Source organism: Sus scrofa, chromosome X, assembly GCF_054392235.1.
Source record: "Sus scrofa isolate SSC_HxYL_T2T_F1_AM1 chromosome X, Sscrofa_HxYL_maternal_Yorkshire_Landrace_v2.0, whole genome shotgun sequence".
NCBI classification, from domain to species: domain Eukaryota; kingdom Metazoa; phylum Chordata; class Mammalia; order Artiodactyla; family Suidae; genus Sus; species Sus scrofa.
In genome coordinates, this window is record NC_139401.1 from 66,799,390 (window position 1) to 66,819,713 (window position 20,324).

General features: G+C 36.9%; 1 protein-coding gene across 6 annotated transcripts in view; it reads right to left on the reverse strand.

Annotated features, from left to right (window-relative positions):
* TEX11 (testis expressed 11) overlaps positions 1–20,324 on the reverse strand; it is a 382,097-nt gene that overhangs the window by 246,958 nt on the left and 114,815 nt on the right. For all 6 annotated transcript variants that reach the window (XR_014835135.1, XR_014835136.1, XM_003484125.5 and 3 more), the window contains exon 10: positions 2,654–2,708. Coding sequence is in view for 4 of the 6 variants with exons in the window: in XM_003484125.5 (XP_003484173.3) it covers positions 2,654–2,708 (55 nt within the window). In the remaining 2 variants the exon portion in view is untranslated. The remainder of the gene's footprint in view (positions 1–2,653; positions 2,709–20,324) is intronic.

Consider the following 20,324-nt stretch of genomic DNA (forward strand, 5'->3'; position numbering starts at 1 on the left):
ATCAGTATGAAATAGCACTTCCTTAAGCAACCACAGTCTGGGGATGTGTCTCATCATTATGTTACTCACACCAAATAACCATCTGAGAATTTTATAGTAATATGTTATTTAAATTTAACATAATTGTGTTAATATAATTCTTTTTTAAAGAATTGATAGGGCCCTATCAATCTTAGTGAAATAACATTTAGGGTATCATGCCTTTGAGTTTTTTAATTTTAAAACTAAGATGGATATAATGTACTTAATATCATTATTATTATTGTGGAGCAACTTTCAACTTATAAACTCCCCTAGAGGACTCTGATGGAGTAAATACGGCATCTCCAAGAAGATAGCTATTTCATAATAGCGAAAGGGTCAAATAATCAGAAAGATATAACAAAATGGATGAATCGCAAAACTATTATGTTAAGCAAAAGAAGCCAAACATAAAACAGTACATACTGTATGATTTCATTTATATAAAGTTCAAGAAAAGCTGAAAATAATCTATAGCAATAAAAGGCAGAATAGTGGTTTTATGATGTGGGCATGAATGGCTATTAACTGGAAAGGGGCCAAGGTAACTTTTGAGGGTAATGAAAATTTCTGTATCTTGATCTGTGTAGTAGTTACAAGACTATACAGATAAACTGAAATTCATCAGGCTGTTCTTTTAAGATTTGTGCAATTTAGTGTGTGTGCGTGTGCACACGTGTGTGTGTTATACTGTAATAAAGTACTGCTAGCATGAAAGAAAAACTATTTCATAATCTATCTTCTCCATACATGTAATATGAATATTAGATCTCCATCATGCTTAAGTCCTATCTTCCACCTTCACTTTCTCCTCTAGACATTTTATCTAGATCCCTTGCCTTGTGGCCCCTTCTCTCTCCCTTTAAACTGTATGAACTCCACCTGCTTTTCAAAGCTTATCTCCTACCAGAAGGCTTCTTGACTTACTCTAGTCAAAATTAATATTCCCCTTTTCTGCAGGCCCTTCCATGTACTTCAGGTTAGTACCACACAGTTTATCACTTTTTTTGTTTCATTTGTCCTAGAAGGTTTTTTAATCTATTTTTGAAATTTTAATCGAAGTATAAAATATATACAAAAAATTCAAAAATCTCATTGGTACAACTCTGCATTTTCACAAAGTGAACACACATATGTTCACAACACAGAAATCAAGAAACAGAACTTTAACATCAGTCTCATATCACGCCTCTTTTCAAACACTATTCTAAACAAGAGTAACCAATTAGCTGACTTCCAACACTATGTATTAGTTTTACCTGCTTTTGGAATTTACATATACGGAGTCATACAGTATGTACTATTTTGTATTTTATGGGAATATTTATACTGTTATAATTATTGTCATTTATTTATTCTCATGGTATATAATATTCTATTATGTGACACTATCATGGTATATTTTTATTAATTTTTATTATTTTAAATTGTGATAAAATACACATAACATAAAATTGACCATTTTAATCATTTTTAAGTTTATGGTTCAGTAGCATTATGTATATTCACATTGTTGTACAACCATCACCACCACACATCTCCAGGACTCTTTTAATCTCACAAAAACTCTATACCCATTAAACAATACCTCCCCATGTTCTCTTCCCTCCAAACCTCTACAACCACCATTCCACTTTCTGTCTCTATGAATTTGACTACCTGACTGAAATAAATCTACACTATTTGTGTTTTTGTGAATGACTTACTTCACGTAGCATAATGTCCTCAAGATTTATCTATATTGTAGCATGTGTCAGAATTTCCCTCCTTTTCACAGCTGAATAATATTTCATTGTATTCACTTGTATTCGTTTTATCCTTTAAAAATAAGCTTTTTAAGGGTAAAGGCCAGTTTTTACACTCCCCTTTAATTCCTTACCCACCACCTTGCTAGATACATAGATATTGCTAGATATTATACACATATTTGTTACATTTTTTGGTCTTTTTAGGGCCACACCCATGGCATATGGAAGTTCCCAGGTTAGGGGTCGAATCGGGGCTATAGCTGTCAGCCTACGCCACAACCACAGTCACACCAGATCCGAGCTGCGTCTGCGACCTATACTGCAGCAACGCCAGATTCTCCACCGAGTGAGGCCAGGGATTGAGTCCACATTCTCATGGATACTAGTTGGGTTTGATACTGCTGGGCCACAATGGGAACTCCTCAGTTACATTTTGATTGATATACCATGATAATGGTAAAAAGTAGAGATGGACAGTAAAAAATAACTTCAATTTTGCTATGGCAGGTATTAAATTAGTTTTATATAAGTTTTATTTACATAATCACATTTTATTTTATTAAATATTAAAATTAACTTCCGTACCAAGTATGTTCTATCTGGATGGTTAGGGGAAACCTAGAATTTTTGAACATGCAACAATAAAAGCTAAAACTTATATAGCCAAACATTGTCCTAAGTACTTTACATGTTTTAACTCGTAGATACAGGAAGTGACCCAGAGGGTAGATTATATATCAATTTTATAGAAACTAACACAATGAGACATTAAATTATGTGGATAATCTACTCACAAATTGAGGAATAGCCTATTATAATTTTATTACAATAACATAAACTGTATTTCTTCAACCTACTTCTGCAATATTTAACATGATCCTTACCAGCATTTCTGGCTCAACAGAATTCTTATCCATCTTCCCAATATCATAGCTTTGGCTATCATTAAAAAAGAAAAAAAATACATATATGTACACATATATTCATTACAAATTATACATATTTTTTCAAGATTACACATTAATAAGAACACATGGTATGATTATACTTAATGGAATCTTTTCTATTTTGCACTACCACAGATTATTAGCCAATTAATACGTAAAAATCAATTGTAAACTGTAATGAAAGTAAAGCAATATTTTCTAGCTTCAGAAAAAACACAATTTCTTTAGGATATATCCAAAAAATCAACACTATGATTATATTATTGCTCATTTCCATTTGGATATATATATATATATATATATACTAAACTGTATTAAACTTTTTTTTTTCTTTTTAGGGCCACACGCATGGCACATGGAGGTTCTCAGGCTAGGGGTTGAATAGGAGTTGTAGCCACCAGCCTACACTACCGGCAGAGCAACACCAGATCCTTAACCCACTAAGCGAGGCCAGGGATCAAACCCTCAGCCTCATGGTTCCTAGTCAGATCAGTTTCCGCTGAGCCAAGCCAGGAACTACTATTTTATATGTGTGTACAAGTCCTTAGTGGGCACATTTTAAAGTGTAAGAAAGATAAATATGATTTTAAAATAAAAAAAACAGGAGTTTTCATGGGAACAAATGCTTCAGCAATATTTATTAAGCTTCACAACACCCTTGTGACACACAATATTAGTTCCATTTTGCAGATGAATGAACCAATTTAGCAGTTAAGTGATTTCTAATATTTCCTAGATTGGTACTGAAAATGAGAGCAAGGGCTTGAGGAGAAAAGAAATCTGACTTTCAGTTCCCTGCTTTAATTACCATACCATATAATCTATGGGACATTCTGATAACCACAAATAATGTATTAATATGAGCCTCAGGGTTTCAAAACCTAAAACTTATAAAGCAAAACAAAGATCACTCACCATAAAATTGGTATTCCAAAGGAGGATGTCAATAAAATTTTGGTGATCTGGACTAAATTGAAGACATTACTTTGAAATATTCCTTCTAAAAAGACCCAGAACTACCAAACTGAGTTTTCAGCTTTTTAACAAAGATATAATGCTGGCCTATATTAAGTGAATCAGTTATACATATACATATATCCATTCTTTTTTTTCCATACAGATAGGTATTATAGAACATTGAGTAGACCTTCCTGCACTATACAGTAGGTCCATGTTAGTTATCTATTCTATATATAGTAGTGTGTGTATGTCAGTCACATCCTCCCAATTTATCCCTCCCCTCTACAGTTACCCTTTTAGGAACCCTAAATTTGATTTCAAAAATCTGTGAGTTTGTTTCTGTTTTGTAAATAAGCTCTTTTTTTAATCATCTTTAAAATTAGGTTCCACATATCTGGAGAGAGTATGGAGAAAGGGAACCACACTATTGGTAGAAATGTAAATGGGTATGACCACTATGGAGGAGAGTATGGAGATTCCTTAAAAATCTAAATATAGAACTGCCATATGACCCAGCAATCCCACTCTTGGGCATATATCCAAAGAAAACCATAATTCAAAAGATACACGCACCCCAATGTTCACTGCAGCACTATTTACAATAGCCAAGACATGGAAGCATTCTAAATGTGCATCAACAGATGAACGGATAAAGATGATGTGGTACACATATACAATGGAATATTACTCAGCCATAAAAAGAATGAAATAAGGTCATTTGCAGCACATGGATGAACCTAGAGGTTATCATACTAAGTGAAATGTCAGATAGAGAAACACAAATATATGATACTACTTCCAGTTTTTAAAATAAACAATGAAAATGGAACTTCCACAATGGTGGTATTAATAAGCTCTTGGACCCTCTCTCCCCAGTGAAGTAATCATTTGCCTGGGAAAATCATTAAAACAAACAATCATTTAAGGTCTCCAGAAACTGTCCTAAGGACATATAGAAAATGGAAAAATATTTATTAAAAAAAAATCAACCAAACCTGAGTAAGAACAGTGAGTTTGTGGCATCTGAACCATGACCTGCTCCTATTCACACCAGCTCCGTTGGATAGAAGGTACTCCAGATGAGTGCTGATAAGAAAGTGGTAATTCGGGAGTGAGGTAGAGAGATGAGTGAAATAGGTGACGGGGATCAAAAGGTACAAACTTCTAGTTTTAAAATAGTCACAGAGATGGGATACACAGCATTAGGAAATATAGTCAATAATATTGTAATAACTTTGTATGATAACAGATGGTAACTAGACTTAGCATGGTGATAATTTTGTGATGTGCGAAAATATTGAATCACTATGTTGTACACTTGAAACTGATATAATGTTGAAGATCGATTATATTTCAATTTTAAAACAAAAAGAAAGTAGGAATTTCCTCTCCCTCCAGGTCCGAGACTCCCAAGCTATGTTTGCACCTTGGAAGTGGTAGGCTGCCAGCCTATCTTATCTTCCCCAGGTCGATGTTACAGGAGTGCTTTTATGGGCAAGCACAAGGAGAGGACTGGGTCTTCCTTTCCCCACTCAGTTCTCACTCTTAAGGTAAGGGCTCTACCCCAGGTTTAACAGCTCAAGAATATTGGGACCCTGACTACCTTCACCCAGGCTGGCTCTTTGGGCAGAGGCTGAAGGCTAGGACGGCATGCTAAGAAAATTAGGGGCTACCATTTCCCCGACATCCATTCATATCACAGGGGTGTCAATGCAAGAGTAGCTGCCATGATCCTGCCTCAAACTGCAGCAGTGTGTGGGAGCTTCCGCCCAGGGGGAGAAACAATAAAGAGAAATAGCTCAGCATTTCTACTTAAGGGGACTGACTTTATTTAGAACAGAGCAAGGAGAGGTTCCTAAGGGCAGAGTCAACAACAACAGAGATCTTGCTGGTGAACAATTAAGAGGGGGCTGGTAGTTCCAAGATAATAGTAGCAATAAGTGAAATAGCCAACCAGCCAGAAGTTTAACAGAAAAAAACAGGTAAAGAGATAGCCAAGAACAATCCTAGGGTCTTACTCATTCATGGGGATACATAAGGATATGCATATGTTCTAGGCTACACCCACTCAGGAACAATCAGAGGGAAATGTGGGGCTAGAAAGCCTTCCTCAAGGCATACAAAGATTCATCAGCAAAGAGCCTTAAGCCTCAGTGGCTCAAGGGGCTTAAGCATAACCTCTGAGCACACACTGAAAACTAAGCTACTCTTATCCAGGGGCGATGGTAAGGAAAACAAGCTAAAAAATCAAATCACACTTCATTTTTTTGGTTCCAAATATAAGGAGCTTGGCAGTCACTACTCCATCCTATCAAGTAAAAAACTGAAAAGACTTTTAAAAATCAACAACTCTCCTTGGACACAGGGCAAATCATTACTCAAGATTAGGGTGACAGACAGGCAAATACAAGGAGTTGTGGCTTAGCACAGGAGAGACTCACAAGTAAAAACTGCCAAGGGAATCACTGCTAGGGCAGGAAATTGAGAACTGTAACTAACAGGCTGCTGGAGGCTCAGTGTGGACAAGTCTGAGAGTTAAATCTCCAGCAGGACACAGTTATAAGGGGATATCCACAATATTGTCAGATTTCTTTCTACGAGCTTGACCACATTCCCATAGTAAATATTATAGAAAAATCCCCTTGGGCTTTGGCAGGAGAAGGTAAAAAAGAACCATTTTGAAATAGGCCAGAACAATCTGTTCTTAACAGGGCCGGCCCTTGGGGGAAACTAGTGAGCCAGAAGCTAACCTCCTGGGGTACTCTCAGGGCCTAACAGACCAGGCGAAGAGAAATACTCATTCCTAGCGTATTCTAGCCATTCTGTACCACCTATGAGGGGAGAAAAAACTGAGAAATACATGTGAAGTTCACAGTTCAGAGGCATAGGCTTACCAAAAGACTGAAAGCTAATCACAGGACAGGACTTTCCCTCCCCATTATACCTAGCCACCACATTACTAAAGGTCTTATTTACAGTATCTTCTTTTTTACCAAGTACGTCAAATCCAGCTGCCAACTAAAAATTACAAGGTATATAAAAGACAAAAAACACAATTGGAAGAGACAGAGTAAGCATCAGAACCAGACATGGCAGTGATGTTGGAATTATCAGACCAGTAATTTAAAATAGCATATGCTATGGACTCTAATGGATAAAGTAGACAGATGAATAATGTAAGCAGAGAGCTGGAAAGCCTACAAAAGAATCAAAAAGAAATGCTAGAGATAGGGAGTTCCCATTATGGCTCACAGAAAAGAATCTGAGTAGTATCCATGAGGATGCCGGTTCCATCCCTGGCCTCGCTCAGTGAGTTAGGGGTCCAGTGTTGCACAAGCCATGGTGCAGGTTGCAGACATGGCTCAGATCTGGTGTTACTGTGGCTGTGGCGTAGGCCAGCAGCTGCAGCTCTGATTCGACCCCTAGTCTGGGAACCTCCATATGCCACGGGCACAGCCATAAAAAGCAAAAAAGTAAAAAGAAAAAGAAAAAAAGAAAAGAAAGAAAGAAATGCTAGAGATAAAAAATTAAAAAGACTGTTTTTGACGGACTTTATAATAAACCTGACATGGCTGAGAAAAGAATCTATGAGACAGAGAATCCTTGAAAACAGAAAAGCAAAGAGAACAAAAATTTTAAAAAAAGAATAGGATGTCAAAGTACTGTGAGATAACTACATAAGGTTGATGTAGTGTAAAGAGAACACCAGAAGAAAAAAGGAAAAAAAAGGAAAAAAAAAAGACATATTTGGAATAAAAATGTCTGAGGATTTCCCCAAATTAATGTCCAATACCAAACCACAGACACAAGAAGCTCAGAAAACACCAAGCAGGATAAATACCAAAAACTACACTTAGGCACATAAATTTCAAATCACAGAAAATCAAAGATAAAGAAAAAATTCTGAAAAAAGGCCGGGGGGGGGGGGAAACACCTTATCTAAAAAAGTACAAGGAATTATATTAAACTTCTCAGAAGCCATACAAGCAAGAAGAGAATGGAATGAAATATTTAAAGTGTTGATAGAAAAAAAGCACCAACTTAGAATTCTGTTTCCTATGAAAATGTTACTCACAAGTAAAGGAGAAATAAAGACTTTCTCCAACAAGTATCGAGGTGATTTGTTGCCAACAGACCAGCCTTCCAAGAAATGGTAAAAGAAGTTCTTTAGAGAGAAGAGAAATGATAATACGTCAGAAATTTGAATGTACACGGAGTTCCCTGGTAGCTCAGCAGACTGAGGATCCGGCATTGTTACTGCCGGCTTGGGCCACTGCTGTGGTGCGGGTTTGATCCCTGGCCTGGGAACCTCTGCATGCTACAGGCATAGTCAAAAAAAAAAAAAAAATAGAGAGAGAGAGAAAGAAAGAAAAAGAAACTTGGACATACATAGAGTGCAGCATTTTTTTGTTTTGTTTTGTCTTTTTGCCTTTTCTAGGGCTGCTTCCCACAGCATATGGAGGTTCCCAGGCTAGGGGTCTAATCAGAGCTGTAGCCACTGGCCTATGCTGGAGCCACAGCAACACGGGATCTGATCCACATCTGCAACCCACACCACAGCTCATGGCAACGCTGGATCCTTAACCCACTGAGCAAGGCCAGGGATCGAACCTGCAAGCTAATGGTTCCTAGTGAGATTTGTTAACCAATGCGCCACAACGGGAACTCCGAGAGCAAGCATTGAAGAAGGAATAAGTGAAGGTAAAATAAAAATTTACTTTTCTTTCTATTAATTGATCCAACAAATAACAGCTTGTACAAAACAATAACAGCAACAATGGGATCAATAATTTGTGCATATTTATATATTTTCTGTATATACATATACATATATATATATGCTTAGAATAAAGTGAAATAAATGACAGAAATGATACAAGGGGTGGGAGGGAGGTATTTTGATATCATAAGGTACTTACACTACTCATGAAGTGGTATACTGTTATTTGAAAGTGTACATGGATTAGTTGTAGATGTATGTTGCAAACTCTAGGACAAGAGCTACCAAAAAATGTTATGAAAGTATAACCTATATACTAAGAAAGGAGAGAAAATGGAATCATGTAAAATACTCAACTAAAACCACAAACGGCAGAAAAGAGTGGAACACAATAACAGGAAAAAAAGAACAAGAACAAATAAAAAACAGTAACAATATAATATGGTAGATATGAATCCAATTATATCATCATTTTGAATTTCAACAGTCTAAGTGTACCAATTAAAAGACAGAGACTGTCAGAATAGATTTTTTTAAATGCCTGAACTATTTGTCATCCAGAAGAAACCAACGTTAAATATAAAGACATATAGAGGTTAAAAGTAAATGGATGAAGTTCCTGTCATGGAACAGTGGAAACAAATTCGACTAGGAACCATGAGGTTATGGGTTCAAGCCCTGGCCTTGCTCAGTGGGATAACGATCCAGAATTGCCATGAGCTGTGGTGTGGGTCACAGACACAGCTTGGATGTGGCATTGCTGTGGCTGTGGAGTAGGCTGGCAGCTGTAGCTCCGATTAGACCCCTACACTGAGAAGTTCCATATGTCGTGGGTGCGGCCCGAAAAAACAAACGAACAAAAAAAAGTAAAGGATGGAGGAGTTTCCACTGTGGTGCAGTGGGTTAACAACCTGACTACAGCACCTCAGGTCACTACAGACATGGAGGTTCAATTTTTAGCCCCGAGCTCACAGGGTTAAAGTATCCAACATTGCCACAGCTGCAGCACAGGTCACAGCTAAAACTCAAATTCAATCCCTGGCCCAGGAACTTCCATGTACCATGAGTGCAGCCATAAAATAAATAAATAAATGGCCTCTGGAGGTGGCCATTTTGGGAAAATCCGGCCCCACACATCACTCAGTGCTGAGAAGCCCCAGGGCAAACAACAACCCAGGTGGGATCACAACCCCGCCCCTCAGGAAACAGGCCACTTAAAGACCCCACAGGCACACAGCTGCCTCTAATCCCATCCACAAACAAAGCACCACCCACCAGAGGGATTAGAATCGGGCTCCACCTACCAGGGGTCAGGCACCAGCCCCTCCCATCAGGAAGCCTACAGCAAGCCCCCATACTGACTTCAGCCACAAGGGGGGCAGACACCAGAAGTAAGAGAGGCTACAACTCTATTATCTGTAAAAAGGTCACCACACCAAAAACCTATAAAAATGAAAAGACAGAGAACTATAACTCAAATGAGGGAGAAAGGAAAAATCCCACAACATAAGCTAAGTGATGAGGAGATTTTCAGCATCCAGGAAAAAGATTTTAGATTGCTGATGCTAAAGATGTTGCAAGACATTGGAAATGAACTGGAGGCAAAGATGGATAACTTACAGGAAACACTGACCAAAGAGATACAAGATATAAAACTTAAACAAGAAGAGATGCAAAATACAATAACGGAAATAAAAAATTCACTAGAAGCAGCTAACAGCAGAATACAGGAGGCAGAAGAACGAATAAGCGAGGTGGAGGACAGATTAGTGGAAATTACAGATGCTGAACAGAAAAGAGAAAGAAGGTTGAAAACAAATGAAGAGAGTCTCAGAGAACTCTGGGAAAACGTGAAACGCACCAACATCCGTATTATAGGGGTGCCAGAAGGAGAAGAGGGAGAGAAGGGGACAGAAAAAAAATATTCCAAGAGAATATAGCTGAAAACTTCCCTAACATGGGGAAGGAACCACTCACTCAAATCCAGGAAGCACAACAAGTACCATATGAATTAAACCCAAGGAGGACCAACACCCCGAGACACATATTAATCAAACTCACCAAAATTAAAGACAAAGAGAAAATCTTAAAAGCAGCTAGGGAAAAGAAACAAGTAACATACAGGGAACCCCAATAAGGTTATCAGCAGATTTTTCAGCAGAAACTCTGCAGGCCAGAAGGGAGTGGCATGACATACTTAACGTGATGAAAGGAAAAAAGCTCCAACCAAGATTACTCTACCCATCAAGACTCTCATTCAGATATGAAGGAGAAATCAAAACCTTCACAGATAAGCAAAAGCTGAGAGAATTCAGCAATACTAAACAAGTCTTACAACAAGTACTAAAGGAACTTCTCTAGGTAGAAAAGAACAAGAGAAGAAGGAAAGAAAAAAGAGCAGCAAAAGCAAATCCAAAGCAATTAATAAAATAGCAATAAGAACATGCATATCAATAATTACCTTAAATGTTAATGGACTAAACGCCCCAACCAAAAGACATAGACTGGCTAAATGGATACAAAAACAAGACCCATACATACGCTGTCTTCAAGAAATCCACTTCACTTCTAGGGACACATACAAATTGAAAGCGAGAGGATGGAAGAAAATATTTCATGCAAACGGGAATCAAAAGAAAGCTGGAGTAGCAATACTCATATCAGACAAAATAGACTTTAAAATGAAGAATATTTTAAGGGAAAAAGAAGGACATTACATAATGATCAAAGGATCAATCCAAGAAGAAGAGATAACAATTTTAAATATCTACACACCCAACATAGGTTCACCACAATATATAACGTAACTGCTAACAACCTTAAAAGGACAAATTGACAGTAACACAATCATAGTGAGGGACTTTAACACCCCACTTACAGCAATGGACAGATCATCCTGACAGAAAATCAATAAGGAAACACAGGCCCTGAATGAAGCATTAGACCAGATGGATTAATAGATATTTATAGGACAGTCCATCCAAAAGCAACAGAGTACACATTCTTCTCAAGTGCACATGGAACATTCTCTAAGATTGATCACATCCTGGGCTACAAATCCAACCTCGGTAACTTTAAGAAAGTTAAAATCATATCAAGCATGTTTTCCAACCACAACGCTATACAACTGGAAATCAACAAGAAAAAAACTGCAAAAAACACAAACACGTTAAGATGAAATAACATGCTACTAAAAAAACCAATGGATCACTGAAGAAATCAAAGAGGAAATTAAAAAATACCTATAAGCAAATGACAACGAAGATACAACACTCCAAAACCTACGGGATGCAGCAAAAGCCGTTCTAAGAGGAAAGTTTATAGCAATACAAGCCCACCTCAGGAAACAAGAAAAAGCTCAAAGAAACACGCTAACTTCACATCTAAAGCAGCTCAACAGAGAAGAACAGACAAGACCTAAAGTTAGTAGAAGGAAAGAAATCATAAAGACCAGAGCAGAAATCAATGAAATAGAAACAAAGAAAACCACAGAAAAGATCACTGAAACAAAAAGCTGGTTCTTTGAAAAGATCAACAAAATTGTTAAACCCCTAGCCAGACTTATCAAGCAAAAAAGAGAGAGGACTCAAATCAATAAAATTAGAAATGAACAAGGAGAAGTAACAACGGACATCACAGAAATACAAAGGATCCTAAGAGACTACTATATGCAACTATCTGCCAATAAAACGGAAAACCTAGAAGAAATGGACAAATTCTTAGAAAAGTACAATCTTCCAAGACTAAACCAAGATGAAATAGAAAAGATGAACGGACCCATCACAAGAACTGAAAATGAAACTGTGATTAAAAAACGCCCAACAAACAACAGTCCAGGACCAGAGGGCTTCACAGCCAAATTCCATCAAACATTTAGAGAAGAGCTAACACCTCTCCTTCTGAAACTATTTCAAAAAAATTGCAGAGGAAGGGATACTCCCAAACTCATTCCATGAGGCCACCATCACCCTCACACCAAAACCAGACAAAGATTCCACAAAAAAAGAAAACTACAGGCCAGTCTCACTGATGAACATCAATGCAAAAATCCTCAACAGAATACTAGCAAACCGCATCCAACAATACATTAAAAGGATTGTACATCATGATCGAGTGGGATTTATCCCAGGGAGGCAAGGGTTCTTCAATATCCACAAATCCATCAGTGTGATACACCACATTAACAAACTGAAGAATAAAATCCATATGATCCTCTCAATAGATGCAGAAAAAGCCTTTGACAAAATCCAACACCCATTTCTGATCAAAACCCTTCAGAAAGTGGGCATAGAGGGAACCTACCTCAACATCATAAAGGCCATATGCGACAAACCCACAGCAAACATCATTCTCAATGGTGAAAAGCTGAAAGGATTCCCGCTGAGATCAGGAACAAGACAAGGATGTCTGCTCTCACCACTACTCTTCAACATAGTTTTGGAAGTCCTAGCCAAGGCAGTCAGTGAAGTAAAAGAGATAAAAGGAATCCAAATTGGAAAGGAAGAAGGAAAACTATCACTATTTGCAGATGACATGATATTATACCTAGAGAATCCTAAAGACTCTACCAGAAAACTGTTAGAGCTTATCCACGAATTTGGCAAAGTTGCAGGTTACAAAATTAATACACAGAAATCAACGGCATTTCTATACATCAACAATGAAAGATCAGAAAGAGAAATTAAGGAAGCAATCCCATTTACCATCACATCCAAAAGAATAAAATACCTTGGAGTAAACCTACCTAAAGAGACAAAAGACCTGTACTCTGAAAACTATAAGCCACTGGTGAAAGAAATCAAAGATGACACAAATAGATGGAAAGACACACCATGCTCGTGGACTGGAAGAGTAATACTATCAAAATGACTATACTACTTAAGGCAATCTACAGATTCAATGCAATCCCTACCAAATTACCAAGGACATTTTTCACAGAAATCAAACAAAATATTTTAAGGTTTGTTTGGAAGCACCAATGACCCAGAACAGCCAAAGATATCCTGCTGAAAAAGAAAAATGGAGCTGGAGGAATCAGGTTCCTGGACTTCAGACTATGCTACAATGCAATAATCATCAAAACCGCATGATACTGGCACAAAGACAGAAATATGGATCAGTGAAACAGGACAGAAAGCCCAGAATTCAACCCACATACCTACAGCCAACTCATCTATGACAAAGGAGGCAAGAATATACAATGGAGAAAGGACAGCTTGTTCAATAAGTGGTGCTGGGAAAACTGGACAGCCACATGGAAAAGAAGGAAATTAGAACACTCCCTAACACCATACACAAAAATAAACTCCAAATGGATTAAAGACTTAGATATAAGACCAGACACTATCTAACTCCTAGAGGAAAACATAGGCCAAACACTCTCTGACATAAACCACAGCAACATCTTCTCAGATCCACCTCTCAGAGTATTGACAATAAAAACAAAAATAAACAAATGGGACCTACTCAAACTTTGAAGTTTCTGCACAGCAAAGGAAACCCTAAACAACACAAAAAGACAACCCACAGAATGGGAGAACATCTTTGCAAGTGAATCCACTGACAAGGGATTAATCTCCAAAATTTATAAACACCTTCCACAGCTCCATACCAAAAAAACAAACAACCCCATCAAAACATGGGCAGAAGATCTAAACAGACAGTTCTCCAAAGAAGACGTACAGATGGCCAAAAAACACATGTAAAGATGTTCAACATCACTCATTATTAGAGAGATGCAAATCAAAACCACGATGAGGTACCACCTTACACCAGCCAGAATGGCCATCATCCAAAAGTCTACAAACAAGAAGTGCTGGAGAGGGTGTGGAGAAAAAGGAACCCTATCACACTGTTGGTGGGATTGTAAATTGGTGCAACCACTGTGGAAAAACACAGTATGGAGATGCCTCAGAAAACTAAACATAGAACTCCTATTTGACCCAGCAATCCCACTCCTGGGCATCTACCCAGAGAAAACCATAACTTGCAAAGACACATGTACTCCGATGTTCATTGCAGCACTCTTTGCAATAGCCAAGACATGGAAAAAACCTAAATGTCCATCGACAGCAGAGTGGATCAAGAAGAGGTGGTACATATACACAATGGAATATGACTCAGCCATTAAAAAGAATGAAATACCGGCATTCTTAGCAACACGGATGGACCTAGAAACTATCATGCTAGGTGAAGTCAGCCATACAATGAGGCACCAACATCAAATGCTTTCACTGACATGTGGAATCTGAAAAAAGGACAGACTGAACTTCTTTGCAGAACAGATGCTGACTCCCAGACCTTGAAAAACTTATGGTGTCTGGAGGAGACAGTTTGGGGGGTAGGGAGATGTGCTTGGGCTGTGGGATGGAAATCCTGTGAAATCAGATTGTTATGATCATTATACAACCTCAGATGTTATAAATTCATTTGAGTAATAAACAAAATAAATTAGAAGAACATGAACATGTAAACTGATAAGAGATTTGGAATAAAGAATAATGACTAGATTATTAGAAAAAAAGTAAATGGATGGAGAAAAATATACCATGCTAATACTATCCCAAGAAAGCAAGAGTAGCTACCTTAGTTTCAGACAGAGCACACTTAAATGTAAGGAAAACTATCAGGGATAAAGAAGGACAATTACATCAATGATAAAGAGGTCAATTATCCAGGAAAACAATTTTTAACATACATGAGCCTAACAAGAGAGCAACAAACTATGTGAGGCAAAAACTGATAGAAAAGCAAGGAGAAAGAGATGAACCTACTATCATTGTTGACGATTTCAACATCCCCCTCTCAGAAATGGACAGTTAGCGCCGGTTCAAAATCAGTAAGAACACAGTTGAATGCAACAATACCATCAATCAATTGGATATAATTGAAATGTATAGGCTATTAGATCCATTCTTATCAAATTCATATGGAACATCCACCAAGATAGACCACATTCTGAGCCATAAAACATACTTCAACAAATTTAAAACTATAAAAATCATGTCATATCTCCTATCAGATCACAATGGAATTTAAACAGAAATCACTGATGGAAAGATAAATTACAAAATGTGTAAAGATTAAACAACATTCCTATAAATAACAAATGGGTCAAAGGAGAAATCTCAATAGAAATTTTTAAATACTTTAAATGAAAATGAAAACACAACTTATCAAAATGTGTGGGATGCTGCAAAGCAGTGCACAGAAGGAAATTTATAGCTTTCAATATTAGAAAAGAGGAAACATCTAAAAACAATAAAGTAAGCTCCCCACCCTAAGTAACTAGAAAACAGAGGAAATTAAATCCAAAGTAAGCAGAAGAAATAATAAGAATTAGAGCAGACTTCAGTATAAGATGAATACATTTTGGTGACCTAATGTACAGCATAATGATTATTGCTAGTTAATACTATACTATGTACTTGAATGTTGCTAACAGAGTAGATCTTAAAATGTTCTCACAATAAAAAAGAAATAGTAATTATGTGAAAATGAAAGTAGTAGCTAATGCTCTGATAGTATTAATTTTGCAATATATATGTGTCAAATCAAAACAAACACATTAAATCAACACATTGTACACCTTAAGCTTACACAATGTTGTATGTCAATTATATCTCAATAAAGCTAGAAATGAAAAAAAATTTCCTCAGATCTCAGGTCTAGAAAGAACCATATTTTTGCTGAACTACTGATTTGTTTTAATTTTGTAGGATACTTACGAAGTACATAACTAATAAGATTTCTCTCTTGACAGTGCCTGAGAGCTCACTTCTGGATTCACCTTACTTTTTCTCTAACATCATTTTCCCTTGATTATTAGAATTGTGGAGATAGGAATGTAGATGTGAGGAAAGCGCTTTAGGAGATTCTGACACCTTCCATCCTCTCTGAGAAGTTCTGCTCCAGAACCATTCACTCAATTTGGATGCCATAAGATTTAGGACTAAGATTCTGATTACCCATTCCATCCTTCTAGAACATGCTCCTTCTTTCGACCTTAAAGCTAAAATGAATGTAATACTGTGACTGTTATTTCTAATTTTATTGTTTGTTTATTTGTATGTTTTGATTTTTAGGGCCGCAACTGTGGCATATGGAGGTTCCCAGGCTACGGGTCCAACTGGAGCTATAGCTGCCAGCCTATACCACAACCACAGCAACATCAGATCTGAGCTGCATCTGTGACCTACATCACAGCTCACGGCAATGCTGGACCCTTAACCCACTGAGCAAGGCCAGGGAGCTCAGGGATTGAACCCGCAACCTCATGGTTCCTAGTTGGATTTGTTTCCACTGTGCCACGACAGGAGCTCCTAACCTCTAATTTCATATAAAAAGTAAAAACAAATAATGTGAATGAGAATAAAAAATTATATCAAAAAGAAGAAGAATTAGAGTAGAGATCAATTAAATTAAAAACAGGAAATCATCAAAACCAATCTTATGGTTACCATAGGTGAAAACGATGGGGGGAGGGAAGAATTGGGAGGGCGGGAATAACATATACACACTACTGCATAAAATAGATGTTTAACAAGAATCTACTGTCTGGCACAGGAAAATCTCAATAGTTTGTAATAACCTTTATGGGAAAAAAGAATGGATATATTTATATGTATGACTGATTCACTCTGCTGTATACCTGAAACTAATACAATATGCTAAGTCAACTATACCCCAATAAAATTAAATTTAAAAAACCAGGAAATTAATAGAGAAAATAAATGAAACAAAAAGCTGGTATTTGAAATAACTAATAAAGTTAATTAGCCTATTAAGCAGGCTAAGGAAAAAAAACTGAGGACAAAAATTATTAACATCAGAAATGAAAGAAGGGGAGTTCCTATCATGGCTCAGTGGAAACGAATCTGACCCATGAGGACACCGGTTCGACCCCTGACCTCAATCAGTGAGTTAAGGATCCAGTGTTGCTGTGAGCTGTGGTGTAGGTCGAAGACGCAGCTCTGATCTGGCATTGCTGTGGCTGTGGTGTAGGCCGGCAGTTACAGCTCCGATTCAACCCCTATCCTGGGAACCTGTATATGCCACAGGTATAGACCTAAAAAGACAAAAAAAATCTTTAAAAATTTTATAAAAAGAAGTGAAAGAAGGGACATCACTATAGACCCCATGAAAATCTAAGGAATACTAAAAGAAATACTATGATCAACCCTATGTCCACAAATTTAAGAAAGTGAATTCCTTGAAAGACACAAACAGCCAAAACACACATGAAAAGAAATAGAGTCTGTATAGATCTATAACTATTTTAAAACCTGAATCAAAAATTAATAACCTTCCAAAATAGAAAGCACCAGGCCCAAGATGGATGCACTGCTTAATTTTATCAAACATTTTTTTTTTCTGGGGAGTTCCCATTGTGGCTCAGCGGAAATGAAACTGTCTAGTATTCATGAGGATAAGGGTTCAATCCCTGGCTCTGCTCAGTGGGTTAAGGATCTGATGTTGCCATGAGCTGTGGTGTAGGTCACAGACTTGGATCTGGTGTGGCTATGGCTGTGGTGCAGGCCAGCAGCTGCAGCTGTAGCTCCAATTTGACCCGTAGCCCAGGAACTTTCATATGCTGCAGGCGGGGCCCTAAAAAGAAAAAAAAAAATTCTTCCAGTTTTATTGAGATATAATTGACATACAGCACTGTAGAAGTTTAAGGTATACAGCATAATGATCTGGGTTATATATGCTGTGAAATGATCACAATAAGTTTAGTGAGCATCCATCATCTCATACAGATACAAAATGAAAGGAATAGAAAACAAATTTTTCCTTATGATAACAACTCTTAGGATCTACTCTCTTAGCTTTCATATATAACATACAGCATTGAGAGTTATATTTATCATGTTGTACATTAAATCCCTAGTACTTATTTATCTTATAACTGAAAGTTAGTTATACCTTTGGACTGCCTTCATCCAATTCTCCCACCCACTACTCTCCAGCTCTGGTAACCACAAATCTGATCTCTTTTTCTACAAGTTTGTTTTTAAAACATATTTGACCAACACTATGTTGGTTCCTGTTACACAACATAGTGACTCAGTATTTCTATACATGTTAAAATGTTCACCAAAAGTCTAGTTATGATATCTCACCATACAGAGATACTAGTTACTGACTGACTATATTCCCCACATCATTCATTTCATACCTCCGACTCATTTATTTTGCAACTGGAGGATTGTACCTCTTTATCTCCCTTACCTATTTCTCTCTTCCTCCCAACCCCTCCCCTTTGGCAACTGCCAGTTTTTTCTCAGTATTTATAACTCTGTTTCTGCTTTATGTTTGTTCATTTGTTCTGTTTTTTAGATTCCACATGTAAGTGAAATCATACAGTACATGTTTTAGTCTGATTTCACTTAGCATAATATTCTCTAAGTTCATCCATGTTGTTGCAAATGGCAAGATTTAATTCTTTTTTATGGCTAAGTAATATGTACATATATTAAATATGTTATATATATTATATACTGCTATATTATGTTATATATAATATATATTACTATATTATATATAGTTGCAAATGGCAAGATTTCATTTTTTATGGCTGTTATACATATATATAATATACATTACTATATTATATATTATATATATTACTTCTGGCTAAGTAATATATATATCCATATGTGTATACACACACACACACACACACACACATAGACAAATACAGGTCTTTTACCTCCTTAATTCATTGCACCATAGAGGGAACTCCTCTTTTATCCCCTTAGATTTATTCCTAGATATTTTGTTCTTTTTGATGTGATTGTAAATGGAATTGTATTCTTAATTTCTCTGATAGTTTGTTGTTAGTGTACAAAAATGCAATGGATTTCTGTATGTTAATTTTGTATCCTGCAACTTTTCTAAATTCATTGATGAGTTCTAGTAGTTTTTTGGAATTCTACAAAACATTTAAAAACAAAATTATATAAATTCTCTATAATCTCTTTAAGAGGACAGAAGCAGAAAAAAACTTCTTAACTCATTCTGTGAAGCCAGCATTGCCCCAAAACCCAAACCAGACCCACATTAAAAGAAAATGTATGGATTAATATCTGTCATGAACATAGATGCAGAAATCCTCAACAAAATATGAGCAAATTGAATCCCAAAGGAATTTTTCCAGACAAAGTGGGATTTATCCCAGATATACGAGACTGGTTCAACATTCAAAAAACCACTTAATAACATCACCAGACTAAAAGGAAAAATCACATGATCACATCAATGGATGAGTGGATTAGGAAGATGTAGTACCTATATACAATGGAATACCACTTGGCCATAAAAAAGAACAACATAATGCCATTTGCAGCAACATGGATGGAACTAGAGACTCTCATACTGAGTGAAGTAAGTCAGAAAGAGAAAGACAGACACCATATGACATCATTTATATGTGGAGTCTAAAATATGGCACAAATGATCTATCAACAAAACAGAAAAGATCATGGACATGTAGGACAGACTCATGTGTGCCAGGGGGGAGGAAGAGGGAGTGGGATGGATTGGGAATCTGGGGTTAGTAGATGAAAACTCTTGCATTTGGAGTGGACAGGCAACAAGATCCTGCTGTACAGCACAGGAACTATATACCTAATCACTTGTAATGGAACATGATTGAGGATAACGTGAGAAAAAGAATATATATATATACATGACTGGGTCACTTTGCTGTACAACAGAAATTGACAGAACATTGTAAATCAATCACAATAAAATTTTTTTTTAAAAGAAAAAAATCACATGATCATATCAACAGATGCAGAAAAAGCATTTTAAAAAATGAATACGCACTCATGATAAAAAAAAAATCTTGCCAGAGTTTCCATTGTGGCTCAGTGTGTTAAGAACCCCACATGAGGATGAGGGTTCAGTCCCTGGCCTCACTCAGTG